We start from the raw sequence: 27,400 nt of genomic DNA, 5'->3' as shown, positions 1-27,400 counted from the left end.
CACAGTTCTCTGAACAGCACATGCCCTACAGGCAAGAGGATAGCTCTGGAGAGGAAATGGTCTATTAGAGTGTCTCAGCCCATTTATTTATTAGTATAAAAGCTGCAGGCTTGGGTGATGTAATCTCTAACAGCTCCTTTAAAGTGTCTCTGCCAGCTACCTGAACAGCACACCACTGTGTGAAGACGGGTTTTGAGTAGGGATTTTATATAAAGAGCTCAAAATAGCATTTTTTTCCAGGTTTAAAAACTTTGGCCTTTGGCTCTTAATCCCACCTCAGGCTGTGGGACAAACTTTACTACAGTTTGATTTAAATGTTGTTTTGCATACGATTGTGTGTTCTGAACTCAAGGTCATTACCTTAGGCTTAAAACCTAAGCCAAAGAGGACATTTGAAGTACACAGTGTTTCAGCCTTCAAGTTAAACTCCACTCTGTCTGAGCATGCTTCTCTTGATGACTTTACTGCTCGAGCATCTGGATGCAGTAGCACTCACACAGTTGTTGTTGTTATTTAGACACACACTCATCTGAGGATCAACTGAATCGTGTGTAGTAAATCTGCAGTGTACCTGTCACTAAGCTAAAGCTCTCTGTGTTGTTTAGCCAACTCTTTATTTCACTTTCACCTTGTTGGCAGAATTTATGTCTGAAATGAAGTGGAAACAGTTATCTGTTGGCTGTTTAAGACGCACAATCCCACAGATCTTGCTGCTTGTTTTCAATATCCTCCTCTCCCTCCTCCTCCTTTTTTCTAAACCCCATCTTGCTCCTGTCTGCTCCCTGCCCCCGTTTTCTTTCCACCCATGTCCTCCCTCCTGTTGTGTGTGTGGTTGTGTGTGTGTGTGAGAGAGAGAGAGAGTGGGTCAGCCCTCCCTACTAGGCAAGTGAAGTAAACTCCCCCTTTTTGCCTCACTCTCTCTCTCTCTCTCTCTCAGCTGGGCCGCTACTGTCAGACCGCGTTGGAGGACAATCAACTGCAACTGCTGCTGCCGCTGCTGGTGTGTTTTGTATGGTGTGGACTTTCTCACGTTGCGGTGGACCCACACACACACACAAGGACCTTGCATGCCTGATACTCCCCCCACCAACACCACCACCACCACCACCTCTTGCTCTCCCCTTTTCCCTCTCTCAGTCCTGCCCATACACTCTGAAGGAGAGGCAGCGTGTGAGCGGCGGATTGAGCTGTGTGGAGGGCACTGAAGAGAGGAGAATAGAGGCAAAGAGAGGAGCGTAGCAGCAGACTTTACCATGCCAGTGCAGGGAGGAAGGCTGAAGTGCTGTCTCTCTCTCTGTCTCTGGAGCCGGAGTCCTCTGCTATTGCTTGGACTGTTTTCTCTGCACGCTCAAGCACACGGTGAGTTATTGCAAACTTTCTGTACTCTGTGCTGCCCTCAGTCATGTTGCTGTTTTCACTTAGCGTTGCTGCTGCACCTCATCAGTTCTTCTCCTTTACACTTTGAAACACTTGAGTGTGGATGTGATTTTTGTTGCGAGCTGCTCCTTGAATCTTGTATCTTAAATCTGTGAGTTCTCAGTGGTCTGTAAGCAACCGGTGATGACAGTTTTTGATGTAGACATAAAACATGCACAGTTGATATCAGATCTGTGGGTAATGTTACATTTTTATTGAGGCTAGCAGTTCAATTTTAGTGGAATTATTTCAGTGCTTTTTTCTCTTTTCGGCTGAAAATATTGAATTTAATACATTATTCCAAACTAAATGTACAAAAACAAGCACATGCTACCTGCAGTGCTGCAGATACTCCTAATATTCATTTATGTATCTGAAATATTTCCAGTGTTCTTCAAACTTACAGACAGATTCATCTCCATAGACTCACAATGTTACCATTTCCCGGATCAGCTGCTTTGTCTGTGACCATGTTTGGTATCTGGAGTGTGATTTGTGAGGTGTTGAAGAGAGAATGTGTCAGACTGAATCGTCTGTTATGTTTACCACCATGATGTGTGTCATTAAGGTTCGTCACTGCCCTTGGTTCTTTCTGTAGTCATGCATCTGTGGATTATTTTTGCTGATATCAAACATGAGTCAGATGTGATGGTTAAAGTTGTCTACAGAGTAGTGTTTCGTATGAGTGATGTCGTCTGTGTCTGTTTTTCTTCTCTATCTTTATTGTTGGTCTATTTAAAGTCATTGGAGATTATTTCAGCTGGGAGCCCTGAAGTTAAGCCAGGCTGCTACTACCTCATACTTGGTGTGTTATGTGCTGAGGTCGTTCAGCGACCTTTGGCTGTGTGTCATCCCCTCTCTCGTCCATCTTTCCTGTCATTGTCACTGGTTGTGTTTGCTTCCCTATGCAGTCCGTCATCCCTGATTTAGATTTACAGTCTTAGCTTGTTTTATCACTTAAAGAACCAACACTTGCTCACAATAACGGTTGTTTTGAATGCCGTGGACATTTAAGCATAGGCATGGCACCCTTGAGTACACATGGACATAAACTTACAAAGTGTTTGAGTGTTTTGGATTCATGGTAACACTGGCTGCTCTGTCTGAGAAGCCACAGGAACAGCTGCCAATGAAGAAGACATATGTTAAATCTGACACACCGCTGGAACTCTTCCAACATCTCTTGTTTATATTATACTCCCAGCAAGCTGTCAGTTCTCTAATATTGAGTTCATATTATAGTACAGAAAGTATATTTATTCTGTGCTATACTTTTGATGATCTAAATTCCTTTCAAACGTACAGCTGCATTACTCATGTGAGACACAGATACAATCCTCTGTCTGTGCAGTTGTTTTTTTGACTGGAAATCAGGTGCTGGATGTAATGTTTCAGCGCTCGTACCATTATAACATTAGAGCACAACCCTCTGGCTTACTGAAACAGATTCTCTGATATCTTCCAGATCTGGGCAGAATGTTCGAAATATTCAGAGAACATCTGATGTTATTGGCTTTCAATCCTGTTTCCCCAAATTCCTGCCAGCACAGCTCTAACTTTTATTGCCAAATCTTTAAAGGCTAAACAAAAATAATACAAAATGACAATTTATTTCTAAACCTTTGAATATTGATTTGTTTTGCATCTTTTTCCTGGATAAGAGTAAGAGATGTTCACATATACATGAGGCATGCAATTATTTAGAGATGTATTAGGTGTGGCCCTCATAAGCAAATCCAACCCACCAAAACCATATATTCAAAAAGCTTTTCACCCGAGGCCTGTTTGCAGCACCCTTTTTTTTCATTGGTTGACACGGAGATGATGGATTGTCCTAGTAATGGAGGCAAATGTTTGTCCACTGTAAAAAAAATACATGAAAGAAAGATGGAGCAGGTAGAGAGAGTTGTTTTTATCTGCTTTACCTCCTCCCTGAGCGCCACTTGCAGATTCTCGTTGTGAATGGACGTCTAGACTCGGTCAGCTTGCATTTCTTTGTGCTGTAGCCACAGGTGAACTGGAGTCATTACAGGTTTAAGACATGCAGTAGACAGATACTTTGTTGTGACTGTTTGAAGGTCACCGTTTGCCCCACAGCATTTCTAGGCTTTTGTATCTGCAGCAAACGAATAAAGGACATCGTATTCATCATTCTACAAGGAGACGGCACAGCGCAGGGAATTCACACACTTGTGTACTTTATAAATCACACACACGTACACAGATCTTCTGTGACCTTCCACCTACACCAGGCTGCAGCCTTCAATGTGAGTTCTGGGAAGTGAAGAGCGAGTGTGATAGCTTACATTTCATTGTCCTTGGTGGAAATAAGCACCGCTGTATCAGTTTTCACAGTCAAAGCTCTGCCAGTTGCTTTGCTTTTGTCACTGCTCACTAATGAGACTGTTGCTCTCTGCAGAAATACAGGTTTTGTTTTAAGGGAATAAAATAGTCAAAACATTTAATTTACTGAATACAGAGTACTTTAGGTGATTCATAAAGTTGTTCAAAAAGTCTTTTCATATGTTGCAACGATGAGGCTGCATGCCCTTATAGACAGTACAGTCTCAACATCACAAAAGCTTTCAGTTTAGTCTATTCAGAGAGGGTTTATGGTGGTACCCAGCTCTCAGCAAGTCATTGACAAAACGAGTATCTTTGCAAGCAGACTTCCACATTTCTGACTAAAACAAGACAAAACAGAGCACCTGGGAGCTGACTCACCGGAGCACTGTGCTAGTTGTGCTTTTTGTTCCTCAGTCTCAAAGCTTTCTGGCAGGATGTGTTTGGTTCACTTGCTGGAAACTGACACCTCATTAGAACTACTGATCTGCTGGCTGTAGTGCTGAGAGGTAAAGTGTTACCGCCAGTAGAAAACATATCGTTGGTGTCCTGAAGTAAACTTGCACCTTCAATTTTTGCCCATTAATGTTCTCTGTGGGATGGCTGCAGCACTCTTCCTCCACACAGCTGGGGTGGTGAACCAGCAGTGGTGTGTGGCAGTGGGTTAGGGTTAGAAGAAGATATACAATTTTTTTTTTGTGGACAAAGCAGTGACGAGGATATCGGTGACTAAAAAAACTTAGGAAAAATACTCATCATGAAATGACCTCTGAAAGGTGCAGTAGAGGGAAGTGCGGAGAGTTTGGGACTGAAGGGTATTACATCCTGTAATGGATACAGATCCAGTAACTTCTATCCCAGTCAGATTACCGGTCTGGCGCTGACTTCTTAAGACACAGCTGGAGCAGGGGAAGTTGTGTGTGTGTGCGCGTGTGTGAGGGAGTGAGGTAGTGAGTTAGGAGAAAGGTTTTTAAAGCACAGAATAAGCTATAAACTGTCAGATCTGACAAACTTTTACCTGAATGATAAGAAGAGAAATATGTATAAATGAGATAAATACATGTCAGGTGCACTTGACACTTAGCTACACTGCTAGACATAACCTATTGATAACTGTAGGGCTTCATTAGTGGTTAGGCTCTAGTCATACTATAAATGTGAAGTTGTTGTGAAGCACAGCCCCTATTCTCTGATTGTGTAAGCCCTCTGCGGTATAACACAATAAAGTGATGGACAGACGACAGGTGAGGCGGGGCAGAGTGGAGCTGGTGGCACAGCTACAGTGCACAGGGACTATAAGGGCTTAGGGTTTTCCATGCACTCGCACTTGCTCCATTATATCCATCCCTCCACCCTCTCTCTGCCCCTGGAACTATTCTGTGGATTGGAAAGGGTGAGCAGGGACGAGGGAGAGTACGTCTGTTTAGATTTGGTCGAATTGTGTTGTTCCTGAGTGTCCTGAAGGACAAGGAGGGCGGAGGATGTGCAAAAGTTTCTTTTGTAAGTTTTTACAGAGGTTATTTAATCATCCCATATTACTCCTTTTGTTCTTCTTGAACTTGAAAATTACATTAGCAGCTACCTTTATGGCCTTCCATTAGACCTCAGCTAGCATACGCTTAAGTAATCCAATCACAAGTGGACACCTATATGCAAGTTCACATTCACAGTCAGCATTAGAATGCATGTCTGTCTCACATAACGCTTGCATTAGTTGGGAAGTATCCATGGATGTAATGACGTCAACACTGCAAATGTTGTCTCCTGTTGTGAGACTGAAACCGAGGGGGGAGAGGCTGTCTGGAGAGGAAGATATGTTTCCCCATAGAAAAGGAGCCAGTGTGATCTAACAATATAATAACCACATTTTCCAGCAGCTGTGATGGAGCTCCAGTTAATGGAGGCTGCTGTGTAACAAATGTCTCACCTGCCCAAAATGACTGATGTGGCCCAAAGAGGGTGTCATTTGCTTGTAGTCAAATTTGATTGTACATATACTTAAAGTAATCTCTGTTGTTTGACCTGCATGACTTTGAAAACGTTTACATGAAGCCTGTGGTCTGAAGGCTGCAGGCACGTGACAAATGTAGAAGCTAAGACTAGTACAAGAATGTGTTTGTCAAAACCTCATCTATAGTCATAATAAGTGAATTGTGGACATATACACTATTTGTGGCCCAAAGAAATGACAAATTGTTACGACCCAGCTCTGCTAGGCCAAGGGAAGTTGGGTGATGTCATGGAAGTTATACATTGCCTACAGTTGTGATCTATAGGACGAGATTGCTATTTGTTACTTTTAGACCTTAGTTCTGTGCTTTATCTTGATCATATTCTTCAGGTAGTACAGTTGGAATTGATGGTCCCATCCAGGATCCAGGATGCACACTTTATCCAAATGGATTTGCAGTAGAAACAATCATCATATGCTATGATAGGTACCTAATGGTTGTCAAGATGGGAGTGGAGTGTGTTTGCATGTCTGTGTGAGGGCATAGCCAACAACATGTTTGGTCAGTGAGATAGTACAGACGAGGCCTGGAGCCACTGATGGGTGATATGTGACTTAGTTAATGGGAAGCTAATCACACAGACGAGACAGCGGGACGCACAGAACTGTAAACACACATACACTTACGCAACCACACTCACACACACACACATAAACACACACACGAATATACAGTAATGTCCACATTCCACACTTTATCCACACATATAGGAAATACATTAATAACCTCTGCATGTACATACTTTACACTCATACAGCCTGTAAATGGACGGAAAGTGACTGTTTAAGCCTGCAGAGATGACTGAGACACCACAGACCAGAACTCTGGGAAATAAACACATGGCAGCTCTAATGTTAACACCATCAACCCTCGTCGTGCACTCTCACACACACACACACACAAGCCCTATGCACACACACTCTCTGCTCCCACAGGCACAAACCAAGACACTCACATACACACAGATATGCTTGTTCTTAGTGTTGGATGTCTCAGCTTTAAATTCTTTTCATTTATCACTCACTCTAAGCAATCATTGTCAGTGGCTATTAGTCTAGCATGACTCTGATGTGTGTAGATCAGAGTGTGATTGTGTGAGGTTTGGCTGCCGGTCAAGATAGTTTTGATTGCCCCTATTGAGGACAGAGTGTCTTCTGAGAGAGAAAAATGTATCATCAAGTTTATGGCATCATATTTCACACTTCTTACAAGTGTTTTTTATGTCTTTAGTGAAGTCTGTAGCTAAAGTGTTGTTGTGTGTTAGCATAGCAGAGTTTCATGTACATTTCATATACATTCAGCCAGGACAGACTTGTCAAGGCTGAAATCATTTATAGAAATAATACATGTTTGTGTTTGACTCTTTTCCTGTGATACTTCAGGGTGACACTCAAGTCTGTATTTATGAACCAAGTTGACTTGTAGCATTTTTGACGATGAACAGATATGTTGCATGAACACGCATTATACACGCATAAATAGAGCTAGCACGGTATGTGGCTGTGGATAAAGGCAGGTAGTCATAGCTTTCTATAGAGAAGTCTTTAATTTAATAATTAGCTGTTGTACCTAAACAACAGTTCAGATTTTTTTGGACCAAATATTTCAGTTGACTCAGATCGATATGGAAAACAGTAGCAGCCTTAAAAGAAATGTCTTGGTCACCTTAATCGGCTTGTGTCTGTAAAACACAAAAACAGCAACAAAAAAAACACAGAGGTATTACATTTTATAATATATCCTAGTCTTCTGTATACCACACACACCATTTCAGAAATTAGCTTGAATACCAGACTGCCTCCCTCAGGTTAGTCAGTCAGCTGGGTTACTGTGACTCATGTAAACAACTTAATCAAACTTATCTTAATCTAAACATTCACTGTAATAAAGCTATTTGTGTGCATTTTAACTGAATCAAATTGAACTTTGTAACCAGCACCAATTACACTACCGTTCAAAAGTTTGGGGTCACTTAGAAATGTCCTTATTTTAATTAAAAAAACACTTTTTTTCCCAATGAAGATAACATTAAAGTGATGAGACATACAGTCTAGACATTGATAATGTGGTAAATGACTATACTAGCTGGAAACAGCTGATTTGTAATGGAATATCTACATAGGTGTACTGAGGCCCAGCAATCATCACAGTGTTCTAAGGGTACATTGTGTTAGCTAATTGTTTTAAAAGGCTAATTGATAATTAGAAAACCTGTTAGCACAGCTGCAAACTGTTGTGCTGATCAGAGGAGCTATAAAACTGGCCCGGGTCACCCCAAACATTTGAACGATACTCTTGTCCCCCAAACTTTCCCAAACTCAGATTTGACCTTTGATTTAAGTCAGTGTTGCCATCATCATGAGATCGTGTGTCTATGTTCTTTTACTGTTTTTTTTGTGGGCTGCCATTCTCCATCTTTAGCTTGTGTGTGTGTGTGTGTTTAATTGCTTTGTAGTTTCCACACAGTGTGTGTTCCTGAGTGGAATTCTAAAGTTGTTCTATTTGTCATGGCCAACTATCAGCTTTGTGGGTGTGAGGCCATTGTTTATCAGTTAATAGGCATGATTTTTGCATACCACCATGATGGAACAATGAGTCACATGGTGATATCATGGGAATAGCAAAGCCAATATGATTAAAAATAGCTGCCAAGTTAGAATGGACTGAGAGGGTGTGTATATTGTAACCAAATGCCACTTATTACTCCATAATAAGTGTGCATCATGGTCTAAGTATGCTGTGTTCTGTGACAACATAGACTTCACTATATAAGACTTTAATGACATAACTTTTTTCCATTGAGGTTAAAGAGGTAGTAATAGAATGAACGGTTTGAGGTTTGCTTTACTGATACTTGATACTAAATCACACTGAAGATACCAAAAAGTTTCAGATTTGCACAAACACACACACACACACACACACAGACAGACACACACACACACACACACAAAACAAGTGTTTGTTTGTGTGTTCGATGCAACATGAGTTTGCGGTGGGTCTAACGTCTGATTGATCTGACATTTGACTTGTGGTTACACTATGTAGAGACTGACCAAGAATCAATCAATGTGATTAAATGATAACAATCCATCAATAGTTTTATACCAATAAGGAGGAAAGACATCACACATTTAATTCATTTTTCAATAGATAATTGTTTTCACGTGCGTGTGTTGCTGTCCATTCTCCCTGTCTCGGGGCAGGATGTGCTGAAATCTAGTATGTTTAGAGGACACTGATCTATTAATACAGTGTCAGACCGTGTATGCCGTGTATGCTATTTCATATAAAGCATTCCTTTGTGACAGACACATTTGTCTGACGAAATAAAAGTGCAGCTGCTTTAAGATATCTGGAGATCACCAGAGCTTCTTATAGATTCATTTATCTTCTCCAGCAGTTATAGGAATGTAGATGTAGGAGGACATTATCTGTTTTCTGTTTTCTGTTTCTGTATAATATCTGAGCTAAGGAGAAGAAAATGTTTATCATCCTATTTATTCAATTGAACAAGTGCATCAAGATTTGAAGTTGAAACAGTTGAATAAATAATCGGGAAATTCAATAACTTTATTTGTAAAGTCTGACATTTCTTTCATTTTGGCTAACAGGGTGAATTAAGTATCAGGCAGATCAAATCAGCTTTATTAGACCCATGCAAATTCAACAGTGGATCCTATAAAGCCATTGTGGCTGATACTTTCAGTTGAAGCTCCAACAACAGCCAGGACCTATTTTGTCTCATTATGTTTCCCCACCTTGGTGCCTGGGGCTCATGCTATATTTTCATTTTTACAACGAATCAGATTCAGGTGGTTGCATGTAAGCAAATTAAGACAAAGTTTATGAGTCAGATTTGAACTGGTGGCTTCAGACTTACAGGGCACAGCCACAGCCCACTAATCCAGCCGGATGCCCGCTGCCTGTAAATTGTTGTGGGCCGGATTTTTTTTTTTTTTTGGTGAGTAGGAGCACCCAGATGGCCATGAGAAGGAGAAAAGGAGCTTTTGATGAAGAGACCAGCTGGTCTCCTTTCTCTCCTTTCTTTGCTCTGCTCTCTCACACCTCCTTCAAGGAGTGCTTCATCATTTCCTTGTATTCCAAAGGGAACACTGATGGCCTTCTGGAATTAACTCAGAGTTCCGGGATCCTTGTGTATCTGTCACTCATCCTCATAAAAGGAGACTCGCACAGAGACACAGAGACACACACACACACACACACACACCTCGCTGGTTTGAAGCACAAAGCTGGCAGGTGACAGCTGTATAGCCAGAGAGTGGCACTGGCTCATTACTGCATCATTCATCAGTGTGGTATAATGAAGGAATGTTTTAAGAGCTGTTGATGATGTTGTTGTGTTGGAGGAAAGAAGTGCTGAATGCCCCCCCAATGCTCCCACTGGTTTTATTGAGTTAATATTTTGTGATCGGTCACCAGTCTGGTTGTGTAGATATTTTTGGACTTTTTTTCCTTTTGTTTTTGAAGCAGATTGGACTAATTCAACTTAATATTTAGACATTTAGATATGTGTATATGTACAGACTATACATCCAAAAGTTGTATAAATGACTCCAGTGTTATCAACAGTCCCTCATGCTAACACTTACAGAACACACTCTTCCTCCTCTTCCTCCTTCTGTCACAGCTGCCACTCAACATGAGCAGACTTGTGGTTCTCACCTCCTTTAACACTTTGTCTCAGGTAAAATGTGATGAGGTGACCAAGATTGTGTATTTTTATGAACATGTACATTTAGTAGAATTTTCTTTTTATGCAAAACTGTATTAACATCCTGTTGTTGATCACCAGTCATATGTGTTTCGGACAAATAAAGGGCCCATGGTGACTTATAAAGGGGGCTTTAAAACTAAAAATATGGAGGAGGAAAGGTGCTTTAAGTGTGCCGCCATAACTTTGGTCCCTCAAAGCATCAGTGTGTGCAACAGAAGACTATTAAAAAATGCTGTTTGCTGTATGAAAATGGTACAATGGAATGAGAGAGTAAGTAAAGCAAAAACAGCCGCACAGACAACCTTCGCCTCCCAGCATCCAGCCTTCAGATCACAAAGTGGGATTCATTAACGCATTCCTGCACATGTGGGATGGCTCGGCTCATCTCAGCACTGACAGGAAGAAGAACACGGAGATAAGACCAGGCACTGAATGTACATTCATGAATGTGGAGAGAGGCAAAAAAACAAAACAAAACAAAACAAAACGAGAGAGGGAGTGGGAGAGAGGGTAGAAGAAAACCTTTCACCTTCCATGTTTCTTTTTGCTGTGCAGACTGCATTGTCAAACACCAGGAAGATGAACTACTACTTAGAAGGGAGAGGGGGGAAGAGGGGGAGCACCAATGTCAAATGAGTGTGTCTTAAGTGGAAAGGGGAGGCCGGTTGTGTTTACATGGGCTCGGTGAAAGGGCTTTTCTGGTAGGCCTTGTTTGACATGGTCAGGATAACTAATGAATATGTTCCCTCTCTCTCTCTCTCTCTTACTCTTCCCCTCTGTCTGTCTATCTTACTCCAGATCTCCTCTCTTCATCGTGCTCTTTCATGCACAATATCCCTTCCCTCACTTCTCTGGCCATCTAAATATCTGTCTATTTTTTTCTTTTCATGTTTCTGTTTGTACAAAGCGACATCTGTTGAAAAGAGGCCTTTTAGATTTTGGGGGTTTTGTGGGGGCCACGGTTCTTAATTGCGTGTTGACAGTGGCCCCTGTATCCTGCCATCAGGCCTATACGGGAGGCCTGAAAGCTCATACTGGTATCTGAAAGGCCATTTTAGTCAAAGAGCTTGAAACAATTATAGTGTCAGCAAAGTGCTGAGAAATTCAGCCAGTGCAGGACTTGAAGCATGTTTTGACATTAGTGGTACTTAGTGAGGTTCCAGCAGGAGCCGCATTGGTCAGTGCAGGACTTTACAGGGCAGGAGTCAAGGCCAGCAGACTGCTGTTTGCTTCAAGCTGACATTCAAGGTTACAATAAAAAATATTTCTTTATTTTATAACAAAATAAAATGAATAGATTCAATTTAAAAAAAGATGGATTATATTTTTTTTACAGACATAACCCCTGATCTTATCGTTTGAGTCACAGACAGGTGACAGACAAGCTCAATCATCCTTTAAAAACTGCATTTCAGAAACAGATAAAACTATGGAGACATGTAATAAACAGTCTGTGTGGTATTTTTAAGATAAGACCTCTGAGGTGTGCATTCTTTTGTTAAAAATGGTAGAAAATTGGACCATTAAAGCTGTTAAAGATGTCAGTGAATGACTCTCTGAGAAAGCATCAAATACATAATTCTTACCACCTGTGATCAATGCATTTTAGTCATCTAAAAGAATGATGTTATTTCCAAGAAAGCTTTTCCCTTAAAGATAAGACTGCAGGGTCAAAGCCTCCTCACTTTGTCAAACAGCAGAATATTTTCCTGTGGCTGCTCTCCCTCCCACAGACAGATGGGACAGCCTCATAGAAAAAAAAAACTGCTTATTATCGCAGGATATCTGTGTAAATTGCCACTGCAGCATTCATTTTTAATAGAAGTCAAGAACAAACAATGTGCGACGATGAAGCCGAGATGCTGTAAATGCATCACATCAAATGAGTTGCTCTCATGGCTGACATTTATTAGTAAGCAGACAGCTGTGAAAGAGCCAGTGGCGCTGTTTGAGGCTTAAAGCAGTTCCTTTGACTGTAAAGTGTCCAAACAAATACAAAATGTGTTTCAACATAGTGAAAAGAGCCAAGAGAAAAATATTTCAGCAGAAAAACTTTTGTGTGATACATTTCATTACAATTCCCTTTAATATTTTGCTAGTTTAAATCATCTAATTCAGTAAATACCTAATGACGCACACATCCCGCAGCCTTTGTTTCGTTTCTACCTCTCTCTCTCTCTCTCTCTCTCTCTCTCTCTCTCTCTCTCCCTCCCTCCCTCTCTCCCACACGCACCCACACAGAGCAGTAGCCAAAGGTCCCAGGTGCAGGATGGATGTGAAAGACTTTGTGTTTTGTCAACAGCACAGCAGCACCTCACATGACAATCCAGTGGACTCACACAGGGAAGAGCCCGCTAAGAAAGTGGAAGATGAGAAGAGAGGAAAGGATCAGAGAGAATAAGATGAGAGCTAAGGCTGTGTAGGAGAGCACAGGAAGATTACAAAAAAAAGGACCGGATTGTGTTTGAATAGAAGAGTTGAAGGTTGTAAAATTTAATTTACTAAAAGGCAAAAAAGAATCAGAGAAGGAGCTCTAGAGAAATATATGAAATGAAGAAGGAAGGGGGAGAAAGAGGCCGGCAGCAAGTGAAACACACAAATGAGTGAGCGTTAGGGAGTGGGACGGAGGGGACTGAAGGGAGGGGGGGCAGAGTGAGAGAAAGGGTGGAAAAGGCCAGTGGCCTCTGCTCTGTCCCCTCTGTGTGCTGCTAAACTGCCCACCAGTTCCCCGCAGCTCTGTCACTTCTCGTTTGTTAATCCCCCATTCTTCTCCCCCTCCTACTCGTCCTCGCTCCCTTTCTCTCAAATCGGTCAATTGTTAATGTGACCCCTTTAAACCCCACCGTCCCTCTCCAGCAGTATTGTCAACACATTATCTGTGTGTACAAGAGGGACATTTACTAAAAGAAGCACTAGTGACAAATGTCTGTAATTATTGTAGGTTTTTGCCATTTTTAATTTATTGATGCTTACTTTTATGATCCGAGCACATGTGGAGTCTGTGCAGCAAAGGCCAGACTGGAAAAAAACAAAACAAAACAAAAAACACACGGTCTCATTTTAACGCTGCGCACACTTCCTTATCGATGAAAGGCAACCAAATATGTGGCATTGAGTTAGTGCTGACAAGCTGTGGGCTGTAAAAGAAGTGTCAGCTGACACGAGTGCATGTTTTAATTGATGGTGTGTATTTAACTTTTTTGTCACAGTCAGCATGACTGTGATGAATAAGTGCAACCACATCATCCTTCTAACAGAGTTCGCTCCTGGATTATATCACAAAGGATAAAAAAAAATCAAAGCATTGATCTTGAAGCTGTGGCGTTAGTTAGTTGTAACTTAAGTGGCTTAAATGTGATGTTTTTGTGAATACAGATCTGCAGAGTTAATATGTGCACATTCCACTGACCTTCTTTGTGCTTTAAATGTCTCTGGTAGTGTGTAGGAAAGGCTGAAAGAGAGGAGTAGGAGATCAGACTGTGTATCTGCCTATTTCAAAGAGGGGGGAATCATGCTTGTTTTGGACCATCTCTGCTTGCAGCTGTTAAGCATCTGGTCTCAATGATCATGCTGGAATGAATGAAAATCTTAAAAGCCGTGAAAGAAAGACACTTCCGTGATCCTTTTCCCCCTCAAGTGACAAACAGGTGCCCTTTTGAAATAGGATAACCGGGCAAACGGCTTCGTTCTAGTTGTTAGCAGCTGTATCAGTTGTAAGACATTACATAGTATCATGTGTTTGATTTTCTTTCTTTCTTTCTTTCTATATATATATATATATATATATATATATATATATATATATATATATATATATATATATATATATATATATATATATATATATATATATATATATATATATATATATATATATATATATATATATATATATATATATATATAATATATATATATATATATAATATATATAGATAGAAAGAAAGAAAGAAAGAAAGAAAGAAAGAAAGAAAATCAAACACATGATACTATGTAATGTCTTACAACTGATACAGCTGCTAACAACTAGAACGAAGCCGTTTATATATATATATATATATATATATATATATATATATATATATATATATATATATATATATATATATATATATATATATATATATATATATATATATATATATATATATATATATATTTAGTCAGCCAGTCAGTCAGCCAGCTCATGTGGAAAAGATTTATGATGAGAATATATGCAGAGTTGATATTTGTCATCTTGGCTCTGACTTCATCCCTCACTGGAAGTCTACACCAGCAGTTATTAAACTTCTCCCTCAGGAGAACGTACAGACATACAGGTGGAGGCTGAGCTCAGGAAATGCACTCTGAGCAGCAGAATCACATTCTGCAGCATTAAACCATCATAATGCACATACCACAGTCTGTATACTGCCCTGCAAATAAACATAATAAAGTAGGCTTACACACAGATGTCTCCTCTTTTCTAGGTAACATATTGGACAGCATGCTGCTAAGAGCGTCCAGTAAGGAGGCAGTGGAGAGTGGGAAGGAGACGTTTGGCAGCACGGTTCCTGCTTCATCTACACAGAGACTGCTGTGGTGTCACTGTTATCTGCACTGCCCAGAAGATTCCACCAATAACACATGCAGGTAAAGTGTTTCAAATAATTTACACACATGAGAGCAATAATAGGAGTTTGGTGCGTTTTGACTTATTTTAGCTGAATGTGCCTTTTCTAGGACTGATGGCTACTGTTTTACCATGGTGGAGGAGGATGGAGGGGTGCCGCTCCAGAGTGCAGGTTGTCTTGGGTTGGTTGGATCGGAGTTTCAGTGTAGGGTGAGTTGATGACTTTAACCTTTGAATCCACCAAAATTTGAATCTTTTTCCACTGTAGTCACTACATGTTTTTTGTGTCCTACAGGACACATGGAACTCCCGTCATAGGAGATCGCTCGAGTGCTGCACAGATGAAGATTACTGCAACAAAAACCTGCATCCTACACTGCCGCCTCTCAAACCACCGCGTAAGTTTATCGATCAACCCAGGAAACGTAAGATAGATTTTAAAAAGGGAATTGTTAACTAGTTGACAGTGATAGAAAGACAATTACTGAGAACTGAGGTGACTGATGGTGTTACAGCACACAGGATCCAAGATACAGATATCATGACATTGTGAGGGAGACGGTGTCAGAGAGTTACTGTCAGTTACAGAGTTAGAACAGTCCTGGAGCTCGCCAAAGCTGCTGAGTGTCAAGAGAGTACTGAAGTCTCCACTGTGTACAACACTATACTCGCACTGTATTTGTGAGACAGTAAGCCTAGATTCCCCGGGAAATCACGAGCCCCAGCAGACACTGAGGACACAGTCATCAATCTGAAACCCTATCATAGGGGATCAGGAGGAGAATTCAGCAGCTAGGCTGAGGGCTTCCTCTCACTGTTGACTGGGGCCTTGAGGGAAAACAACGTGTGCCAAAAGAAAATGAAAAATTGATGAGTGAAATATGATTTGGATACGATTTACTGAACACCACTTCATCCAAGCTAACTTGTAAAAATGACAGAATTTCTCTACTTTTTTAGGGCGATTAACATTTTTGACGCGATTTGTTTGAGCTCAGGTTTTCTTGAGCAGAGAATGGTTTCATGGGTTCATCACATCATGGAGACAACAGGAAAGTTTAGAAAACTCAAATGTAATAAACCTTTATCTGTCTCTTTCATCCTCCCCACTTTAGTCTATGACGGGAAGATCCACCACATGGCCTTGATGATTTCAGTTACGGTCTGCAGCATTATACTGGCTGTCATTATTGTGTTCTGGTACTTCAGGTAATCACATCTTGTCACAATATTGTGGTAGTTTTGTTAGAATGTCTACTAAATAAGATGCTGTTTGTCAGGTATAAGCGACAGGAGTCTCGTCCTCGGTACAGCATCGGTCTAGAACAGGATGAGACCTTCATTCCCCCAGGAGAATCTCTGAAGGACCTGATAGAGCAATCACAGAGCTCTGGCTCAGGCTCAGGGCTCCCTCTATTGGTGAGATACCCACACTGCATCTAAATGCCAAAACCAATAAAGCTCCTAAGCTGTAAACATTGCAGCCCTTTGGTTCAACAGATTTCATCATGTGTGGTAAAATAACAGTGGTAAATTTCATACCTCCTCTTCAGGTCCAGAGAACAATAGCCAAGCAGATCCAGATGGTGAAGCAGATTGGAAAGGGCAGGTATGGAGAGGTGTGGATGGGCAGGTGGAGAGGAGAGAAGGTGGCTGTCAAAGTCTTCTTTACCACTGAGGAAGCCAGTTGGTTCAGGGAGACTGAAATCTACCAGACTGTCTTAATGCGACATGAGAACATACTGGGTAAGTCTGCACTCTGTCTGTTCCTTCTGTATTTTATAGTCCTGATCCCCTTTTTAGTGTAGATCCATGAAAATATATCAATATCTTTAGAACAATAAACCCTACATTATGCATTAAATGTTGTTCAGGGTTGGACGACTATATATATAAACACAAACTATAATTGAAGTTGGATTGTGTCCATTATGCTGCATTCAGTGCCACAACAGATCAGTTATAGCCTAGAGAAATACACCAGAACAAAAAGCAGACAACAGGCTGCAGGCCAGTGCCTGCATAATTAAACACCATAAGTTGCAGTGTAATTAAATTGTGGGGCAAATCATCAGTTGGATACCAAACTTAAAAAAGAGACTCGATGCCGCAGTGCATAATGTTGTCTTTCATAGTCAATATGTTGTGTTTTAGATTGAGCACCAGTGCCAGCAGTAGTGAATGGAATCACCTCAGAACTTCATAATGCGCTCCTTTGATCACATACAGTATTTATACTTAAAACAGGGCCCCTGAAGAAATGAATTACATGAATCTAAACGTGCGTTCCACCAATGTAAATGAGACTATTGCATGTACAGTATGTATCATTACTGCTTGAGGTCAGCAACACCAGTAAAATCCCTAAAATGTGTTATGATGTTTTCACTGTATCTGTCTGTTAAGGCCTTCCTGTGTCTGTCCTCCACTCATCCCCTGCTCTGCTGCATTTACAGGCTTCATAGCTGCAGATATTAAAGGAACTGGCTCTTGGACTCAACTCTACCTAATTACTGACTACCATGAAAATGGATCTTTGTATGACTACCTCAAATCAACCACTCTGGACAACAAAGCTATGCTGCGACTGGCCTACTCCTCTGCGTCGGGACTCTGTCACCTCCACACAGAGATCTTTGGCACCCAGGGCAAATCAGCTATTGCTCACAGAGATCTGAAGAGTAAGAACATACTGGTGAAAAGAAATGGGACCTGCTGTATAGCTGACCTGGGACTGGCGGTCAAGTTTATCAGGTGAGCGTGTCAGAAATGTGTGAAATACTTTGAATGTTTTGCGGAGAAGCTAAATGTGTTTGTTTGATTCAACAGTGACACAAATGAGGTAGACATCCCTCCCAACACAAGAGTTGGCACAAAGCGCTACATGCCTCCAGAGGTTCTGGATGAAACTCTGAACAGGAGTCATTTTCAGTCGTACATCATGGCCGATATGTACAGCTTTGGGCTCATTCTCTGGGAGATTGCAAGACGTTGTGTGTCAGGAGGTGATTATTGCACTTTTTTTGGCACATTCTAAAAGCCAGCCTCCATTTGCTTATAGTTTTTTTCTGCTCATTCCCTGTAGGGATTGTGGAGGAGTACCAGTTACCATACCATGATTTAGTTCCTACAGACCCTTCATACGAAGACATGCGAGAGGTCGTCTGCATCAAGAAACTACGACCATCCTTCCCTAATCGGTGGACAAGTGATGAGGTAAGCATCAGATCAGAATAGGCTACATTATGCATGCACACACACACAAATTAATGACCTCGGTTCCATTGATCTGTGTCTCCTCAGTGTTTGAGACAGATGGGGAAGCTGATGACAGAATGCTGGGCTCACAGCCCAGCCTCCCGCCTCACAACCCTACGGGTCAAAAAGACACTTGCCAAAATGTCAGAATCACAGGACATCAAGCTGTGAGTCGGGCACTGCCAGGTGTGTGTTCACACGCATAGAAAGGGCACTAACAATCACACTGGCTCTGGTCCAGGCCATACAAGCCTTTGTTTCTGGGAAAAGGAGGAGGGACAGGAAAGCAAGAAGATCACTTAGGAGATCACATGATCACAAATACCCAGAACTCTGCAACCTAAGTCCCATTAAGTACAATCAGGTCTTATATGGCCCCACTCTGCCCGTCAAAGAAGACGAGGCGATTTCATTTCTAGTGTGAGAACTCAGATATAGATTCCTGTTCACATGCTCCTCAGATGAAGAGACTGAGTTTGACTTGGCACTGTAGCTGCAGAGTCACACAAACAGGCTACTGACCAGTGAGTGGAATACTGTATCACTGCTTTCTGTGAAAGCTACCCTACCTGTAGATGAAGGTCTGATTGATAGAACTGAGGGGATGTGCTTCAAAGCAAACTGTTGTTGCGGCATGACGCCTCCTTTCTAAACACTATCACCCCACTACTGGCTTTGTATTATAACTGGATCGAACACACATTTGTCACTCTATAATTGACTGCTTCTGGTTACAGGAACTGACACTATGTGACAGAAAAAAAAGAGTTAAAAAAACATTTCGAGGCTTTAATGTTTTTCTTTATGGTGATAACGTTTGTAGACACTGAAGAAAAGTAAAATTGTATTTTTTGAGTCGTGATAAGATAATGAAAGTTGCAAAAGTGCATTTTCAATGTAAAACTCTTTACAACTATATGTGAAAAATAAAGTCTATATGTCCAAATACATTCTGGATTGAGGCTCGAACGTGTGTTTTACTTGACCTGCCTGAGAAAAGGAGGCATGACATTAACGGGATGCTGCCCAGCTGTAGTGCATTTACAGCGCCCTCTGTAGGTGCACTACAGCAAGTGGAGGAGATGAAGTCTCCTAAGGCCATCTGACAGAGCTTTACAACTGTGGTGTCTTCATTTGTAATATAAAGTGAGTCCAACAAGGCTGAACAGAAGCATAAGCTTTCACGGAACCCCCAACAATCCCCAGACCTCTTACACTTGAGAACTATAAGCCCAAATTATTTGCCCATAGTGGAGCACAATTAACCATTTACACCTGTCACAATAACTACATAAATGATAAATAAACGAAATGGCACTTCAAATTCTCACTTAGAAGCACTGCTGCTGCTCCAGGTAGATCTGCCACTCTTCATCACCACAGTTAGCAGGCTGTTAGGTCTTCCCCAGTTGTTTCTTTAAATGGGACTAACTCTCTCATCTGTAGCTGTCATTTGTAAAATCCTTGGTTAAGTTCCCTACAGAGCTCAGTGACTTTCAGTTTTTTAGTTGCAGTTGACTGAAATTATGGGGTGGAGGTTTTTAGTGTGACAGATTTGTTTGATATAAACCGGCCTTTCTTTCCTCCTGGGTTTTGTGCCTTATTTAATCTACCTGTTGTAGTTGTCTGTGAGAGAAAGTGTGTGTGTGTGTTTTTTTTTTTTATTATTCAGTAAAAGGTTGAACATTCCCCCAATAAAGTGTTTCACTCATCCACGTGGCTGATGCACAGTTTGTGGTGACTGAATGAAGTGCATGCTAACGAGTCAGTAGGCAGTGCTCCTTACTGCTCAGGCACGCTCTATATTTTCTTCAGCACGCCTCATTACAACTCACCAGTGCTGCTGAGCACACAGCACACTTAACAGTGACACCAAAAGAATTTCCCATTCAGTTAACTCTGCTTCAAGCTCCTTTATCAAACTACTTAGTAAAAACGAAAAAAAAAGCGTCAAATAGGTGGAACACTGGAAACGAAAGGTATATTAAATGAGTCAACCATTGAGCAGTTTTACTACTTTAGTCTTGGAGATATAGGCACAGACATTATGGGACTTATGGCACTACGTTTCACAGTTTGGTAAAGTAAATAAGAGGGCTGCTGAATTCAGCCTGGAGGAAGCCAACCACCATCACAATCGTGGTGTTGACTCGCTGGCTCCCAAATACCATGATGATCTGCCATTTTTGAGGTGGATCCCAAGAAGTGTCTCCAGCAGTAGATGACACAGTGCCGCCACTTTCAACCAGAGATAAAGGAACATCCCAAACCGAAAAAAAGAGAGAGACAGAATCTATGGCACCAAAAGAAAGGAAAAAAAATAGGAGGGCTGCTGATGGATGTGGAAAAAAGGGGTCTACTGCATTGATCTCAATACAGCTATGGAGGAAAATCAAGAGGATTAACAAAACAGAAGTGCTCCTCCGCCACAAGTCCACAGCGGTGGAGGCTGCCTTCCAGAAAAGTCTTTTTTTTTTAAACCTGTTTTTACCTGATTTTGAACCCTCAGTGAAGTTCAGTGGACGCCATTTTGACGGTGGTAAATAAGCCACTAAACAGCCTGCACATTTCCAGCATTGCTTATAAATATAATTTATTAAATGTCTTAAAAATTCTTTCTTACACTTTGTACAGAAAACAATTAGAGGAGATAGAGAGGCAAGCATTCAGCAAGATTGAGCAAGACTCATGAAGCGTGCCAGAATTAGCTAAAATGGACCAACACTATCCCACACTAATAAAACAAAATCACTCCTGGTAGTAAAATCAAAATGCACTTACAAGGACAGCTCTAGTTATAGACTTCTATCATGATAACCAATGCCAAGTTTGCATAGTAGACACTGCTTTTACAAAAAAAGGAAAGAAACTTAAAAAAAACAAAAACATACAAACTATTATCTAACTGTACTGCTCTTTTTTATATTTTGAAATTTGCCAAATAGCTGACAGTACACAACTGTACATACTGTAGATAGAAAATATTTTTACATACTTTGATATCTTAACACTACTTTCTTCATTTTCACATCATGAAGGATCATCCTCTGGAGGCCGACACCTGCTCCCCTCACACGAACTCCCCTTTAACTGCATTAACAGAAAGCCTGTCCTGCTGGTAAACTGTAGACTTGTGGGTGAAGTCATGTTAAACATTTTCTCAGTTAAAATTAGATCTTATAAAACTGTGAATTCAGCCTTAAGAGTTGCCGGAGACATTTGTGATCACATTGTGTGAAAGAAAGACATGCGTCTTAATGAGCTTTAGGTTCATGTTCTGAATGGATGACTTTCATCGCCATGACGCTTCCCGTTGATTTCCTCATATCTGACATCATCAGCAGTCACATTTGAACACATACAAAACATCCACTCTCGTCGTTTAACCATACACCTCTTCTACATAATCTAATCTAAACACTCGTACTTTGAGGCCTCCGTGTCTGTTGTGTTTGATTTTTATTTTTTCACCAAGAGGTCTAAACCTTAGGGATGCACACTGCTTACTGACTGAACTGAGGAAGAAAAATCAATGTGGAAAAAAAATCAATGTTTCAAGGTTTCCTCCAGTGAAGACAACCACAAGATGAAACCTGTCATGACCAGGTAATTTTGTCCCGGTGATAAACTCAACCTCTGCTGAAAACTGTTAACACCCTGCTCATAATCTCCTCTACATACCTGATAATCAGCTTTATATGGCGTCTCTCCATAATTCTTAATTTTTGAATATTTTACATGCACTTACTTTGAACTGAATGTTGTTGTTGTTTTTTTTACATAGTGAACAGTTATTCTTCTCAATCTGATAACCAGTAAAAAGCCACTCGCAGTAAGGCTCCTTCCTCAAAGCTGGCGAATCAAAGTCATCAGACACTGTTTACCTAAGTCTGTGCATATGTTTTTAAAGCCAGCCCTGATTTACACTGTTGTTCTGCAACACACGCCTATATTACACGCCATTTTACACAGACCCCCCCTTTTTTTTTAGTTATGTCGAAATAGCTCTGATTTGCATTTCACTTTCAATAAATACGCTGTGACTTGGAATGTTAGTTGCTGACAGGAAAATGCAGGGAACTGATCTCCCCTCCCATACAGTTCAAACCTATAAACACATAAAATAATGTAAATAATAATGATCAATGAACTAAAATATTATGGTATTACAAGGATTAACATGGTAATCATGTATTTACACATTTCACGGGATCAAAAATGTTATGTTATTCTTCAAAGGCCACTGGATGGTGCTAGTGACCAGGAAAGTCACGGTGGTGATCATCAATAAAATTACATGTGACCTGATGATAGAGCGCAAAATATATATATGGAGACTACATATATATATTAGAAAATTAGAATATAATTGATAAAATTGGGTACATTTGGTAGTAATGACTGATATCAGCGGGATTTTAATTCACTATAATACTATGATACTCTGTATACCATTTAAAAAAACTTGTGTTTTTACTTCTGGTTCATCCCTTTTTGTTTCCTTTCCCTTTTCTCTGAGTTAGACCCTGATCAGAAACAAGCCCCCCAACAGTCAGAGAGACTCCTGACTCTTCATCCAGCATCACCAAAGCCCCTCTTTCACATAGAGCAGCAGAAACAGTTTCGTTACAGACACTGGATTCTACTTAGCTTAAAGAAAATGTTTTTCTTGTTTTCGTTATGGGCTACTTTAAAAAAAAAAAAAAAAAGCTAATTCCTTTATTTAAAACAAACATACTGCATTATACTGTGCATGAGAATAAACAGTCTGGATCTATGCCCTGCTTATCTGATTATAAGTGCAATCCAAATGTATTTAAAAACAACCATACACAACTAAATAAGGCAAACAGACCTTGCACTCATATGGAGTGTAATCGTCTTTGGATTGGCTTCTTTTTTCTAAGAAAATCTTCATGCATTTATAGCAAATTTCTTGTTGTCCCGGGCTTGTTTCTGGTCAGGTTTCTGTTGATTGACAAGTCACTGTATAGTAAATTGTGTTAACAGGAAATGATCCACACATATGGACAGCAGAATACGTAGAGCGTTCCCTAAGAAACGATATAAAGACAACTAACTGTACTGGCAAACACGTACAGCCAAGACTCACAAGAGAAGAGTCACTCCTTTATCTTCCCTCTCATTATCTGTTTTCCATCCAGATGATCACCTGCCGCTGCTTCCATCATTTTATGTTTATGTCCTCCCTCTCTCGTGTAATCAGTTTAGCTTCTCTCTCTCTCTGTGTGTTTGCTCTCATCTGTCTAAAGAGTCGCACTCTTTCTTTTTTCCTCAGTCTACCTTCTCCCACTCTCTTGTAATCAGATTACCTTCTCCTTCCTTTCCATTCCTCTAAAGGTTTTCAAGGTCAGTAACTCTGTCTTTCAGTATTAAAGTAACAGCAAGAGAACAGATGATGTTACTGTAGACACTGTCTTTTTTTAGGCGTGTGTATGGTTTAGTTTCTTCCTGATATTTAGGTAGGGTTATCTCTCCTTCGCTCACACATGGCACTGCAACATCTTGCAAATACACACACAAAGATACATAAACAGTTCCACCACCGGCTTTATCACGTGTGTCTATTACCATGTCGGCATGATTACCATGGTATTTACCTGCCACTCCATCGCCGTGGTGACAGCTTTTCATTTGCTCGTGTCTAATTTGTTCATTGCCCCTTTCTGCAGTATCAACCATCAAGAATTCACATGTAATCATCTCCAGAGTTTTCTGTCATTGTCATGGTAATGACAGTGTTTCGTCAGTGTTCCGTTGTCATGGAGGCGAGGTTACTGTCATGGCGACCCATTTCTTCCAGCACAGCGGCCAGTTCATTTAGGTCTCCATCAGGGAAGTGCTGGGCCTCCCAGAGATCCAGGATCACGCCCGTAGGACTGGACTTGGTGGCAAAGTAGTTCAGATATCTGGAAAAAAAAAATCAATAACAATGAGAAAAAAGATAATGTAAAAATACAATGTTTAATTCTCACACAAGGTTTCAGAATAAAGCCAAATTAATTAGGAGCCTCCTGAGAGAATCTCTCCAATCTCTTTCCATTAGTAAAATATATGTACTGACCAGCCACCTGCCTAATGCCATGGCAGGGTGTATTTGGTCTGTCCCAGTGCTGAGGCAGGTGGCAGCCATATGAATATATTTATGTGAATGTTAGATCCCAATGTCTCCTAGCAAATCAGAACTATGTACAGTCAGACATTCATTGATATAATGCACTCCCTTACTCACTACTTAGTCCCTCATGCTAACCCTAACCTTAACTTAAAAATATTTAAAAGGCTCTGACAGAATGACAACCAGCCATAATGTCAACACTCACAACACAAAAATGTCTCACTTAATGGTCTTACTGATGCTGGTTCCCACAAAGATAGCTGAACAAGTACACACACAAACACTAATATTACAAATGTGAGAAACGATTAATCTCTTCAAGACCTGGAGCCCGAACTTTGGTTTATTGACAGAAAAATAAAATATAAACAAATCTCCTCAATTAGGCTCTCCATACTAAAACTATTAATGCAACTTGCAATGCAAAAAAGTGTCACAATTCACCACTGTGTGCAGTGTGCTCTGTGGACATAAAATGAAAATGTGAGCATGAAAATGTGCCAACAATTCAACTGGGAGTTGCTGCTGGTAAGTACTAAAGCCGTCAAGAGTCAAGTACACAATGGTTGCAGAGGAAACGTCTGACACTGAGCCATCTGTGACAAAGATCTCTGCTGCTTTCAGAGCGAAAGCCATCAGATTCCAGTCCCGTGGGGGTAAAAATGAGACTTTATGTTCCTCTCTAAATCCTGTGATTGTACTCTTGGCACACTCTGGTTCTGTTTAAAAACAACCACAGACAGGTACATCACTCTCTGCTCCTTTCCGTTAACTTCTCCTGCACATTTTCGTCTTTTTTTCAAATTTCTGGCATTCAAAACATTTAATATAACTATTTTCATTACTTTCTTTCTTTCTGTCTGGCTGTTTGTGCCAGGCTCCATCTGTCTGCAGTGATAAGGAGTATCCTGCTGTTAAGTGAACTCAGTAGCTGAGATCGACCTTTTTTATGTGTGTGTCTGAGCTTCCACACTTTCTTTCAGAGCTGTGGTACAACAGACCAAGACCATCATGATTTTGTGTGTGTGTGTGAAGGAGTACAGCTCACATTTATATGAACATGTTAGGAGAGGTGGCTGTGACAGCAAAGCATGAGTCATACTTTGAAGTCAAACAGACATGACGTCGCCATTACAATATCAGAGAGGTATTTCCTTGTTAGACCCTTTCATCAAGGTCCTTTTGAAGTGCACCTTTTAGCAAAAATGTGGAAGTAAACAAAATATTTGGCTACCTGATTGTGAATATTTGGTGCCCACATGAACAGGCTGATTCATGTGCGGGCTGCCTGTTGCGGCAATGACGTGCACTTGTGCTCAATTATCCTCTTAATATCTGGCTCAGCTTTGGTAGCAAAACTGAATCACCAAGTCACACATCTGCAGGCAGAGATACTAAGTTGTTACCTGTGAGTCAAATGCAAATAGAAAGTGTACTAATATTGTATTATTTAAGAGTGTGGGAGGGCCGCTGTGATGCATTTACCCTACAGGGACTCGCCGGGTCAAAATGCTAAAATGTCTTACAGATGAGAAAACAGACCTCTGTTTGTATAATGTAATTTGATTACGCCTCTTTGTATAGATCTTTTAATTCTAAGGAGACTAGACTTCATCACACCATTTCTTTGAACTCCTACAAAGGGTTCATGCACATTCAGTTAACTGACATGTTGTTGAAGAGGTAAAGAAGCCCCGTCCTGTTAGGTAAAGTAAAATGGGAAGTGGTAAATGGTCTGTACTTACATAGCAATTTTCTACCTACTGAAAGGTACCACTGGGAGCAACTTAGGGTTCAGTGTCTTGCCCAAGGACACATCAGCCTGCAGCCACGGCAGGGGATCAAACCACCAACCGCTCTACCACCTGAGTACCTGAGTCACAGCCACCCAGGTGAGGATAAAAGCAGGTGTCACCTGTCCAGGTTGAGTTTGTGAGCCAGCATCCTCCAGTCATTGCCTCTGGTCTGCGGTGCATCCAAGCTGCCGCACAACTTCTGTCGGATGGATAAAGGGATTCGGAAGGCATTGGGCCCCACTAAAGTTGTGATATTGCTGGCGGGGTCCATGAGAGATGTGTCTATGCACTGGACCTCCTGGAAAGACAGAAAGAAACGGATGAATTATTGTTTAAAAGGGATGATTAACATGCATCGATGAGGGAACAATTAAAAAAGTTTAATTCATCGCATTTCAATTTTAAATACTTTTCCGTGTTTTCTTGGCACAGACACTTCTCTTCTCTCTGCTGCTGGCTGTCAGTGCGACCAATTACATGTGAGTCTCCTAATTATTACAAGAGTGTAACAAACACAAAAATCAGCTCCGGAGTGTGCACTCTCTCTCTCTCTCTCTCTCTCTCTCTCTCTCATTCCTCTTGCTGTCGATCTCCGTCTCTTTCTAAACCTTCATCCCATTAATCTGCCACTCCTGGGTTGAAAGGAGGCCGCAGTCTAATGAATGTGGCTTGGCAGAGGGAAACAACAACTGCCACTGTTGATGTGAATGATTACTATTTACTGCATCTACTTAGCCCCAATTTACAGCAGAAAGCTCTCTGCTGCTGGAGACTGAATGACTGATGCAAAGGGACATCTCTGTCTGCTGAAATAATAAAGGCTTCAAACCTGCTTTACATTCCACTGTTCAACACTCAGGAGTACTTGATGGTTAAATTTACTTAATGCTCGGCGCACACAAAAAGACAAGCTAAATTTCACTTTAGACGTTCAGCTCTCAAACATCCATCTGTTTTTTTTATTTGGCAGATGTAGGGTATCACACAAAGACACAAATGAAATTGTAAGTGAAAAATAAATAAATAAATTGGTGGTAGAAGATGACAGAAATGTGTCTAAATGTTTATCTGGATATAGTGGAATTC

At 40.8% G+C, this 27,400-nt stretch overlaps 2 protein-coding genes across 3 annotated transcripts in view; one reads left to right on the top strand and one right to left on the bottom strand.

The window, feature by feature from the left end:
* Positions 1–19,380, top strand: part of bmpr1ba (bone morphogenetic protein receptor, type IBa) — a 50,798-nt gene extending 31,418 nt beyond the window's left edge. For both annotated transcript variants that reach the window (XM_028413773.1, XM_028413772.1), the window contains 11 exons: positions 938–1,359; positions 14,979–15,141; positions 15,232–15,331; positions 15,417–15,519; positions 16,237–16,330; positions 16,402–16,540; positions 16,675–16,867; positions 17,578–17,875; positions 17,951–18,126; positions 18,207–18,337; positions 18,425–19,380. In XM_028413773.1, coding sequence (XP_028269574.1) covers positions 1,254–1,359; positions 14,979–15,141; positions 15,232–15,331; positions 15,417–15,519; positions 16,237–16,330; positions 16,402–16,540; positions 16,675–16,867; positions 17,578–17,875; positions 17,951–18,126; positions 18,207–18,337; positions 18,425–18,550 — 1,629 coding nt within the window. In that variant the 5' untranslated portion in view covers positions 938–1,253 and the 3' untranslated portion in view covers positions 18,551–19,380. The remainder of the gene's footprint in view (positions 1–937; positions 1,360–14,978; positions 15,142–15,231; positions 15,332–15,416; positions 15,520–16,236; positions 16,331–16,401; positions 16,541–16,674; positions 16,868–17,577; positions 17,876–17,950; positions 18,127–18,206; positions 18,338–18,424) is intronic.
* Positions 19,381–22,107: 2,727 nt separating this feature from the next.
* Positions 22,108–27,400, bottom strand: part of unc5ca (unc-5 netrin receptor Ca) — a 150,066-nt gene continuing 144,773 nt past the window's right edge. Inside the window, exons 17-18 of the mRNA XM_028414537.1 lie at positions 26,434–26,612; positions 22,108–24,309 (exon numbers count right to left, since the gene is read on the bottom strand). Of these exons, the coding sequence (XP_028270338.1) occupies positions 24,147–24,309; positions 26,434–26,612 (342 nt within the window). The 3' untranslated portion in view covers positions 22,108–24,146. The remainder of the gene's footprint in view (positions 24,310–26,433; positions 26,613–27,400) is intronic.

The sequence above is a fragment of the Parambassis ranga genome, chromosome 9 (assembly GCF_900634625.1).
Source record: "Parambassis ranga chromosome 9, fParRan2.1, whole genome shotgun sequence".
Taxonomy (NCBI): Eukaryota; Metazoa; Chordata; class Actinopteri; family Ambassidae; genus Parambassis; species Parambassis ranga.
Note: the sequence above shows the minus strand (reverse complement) of the source record. Positions and strands in the feature narration are given on the sequence as shown.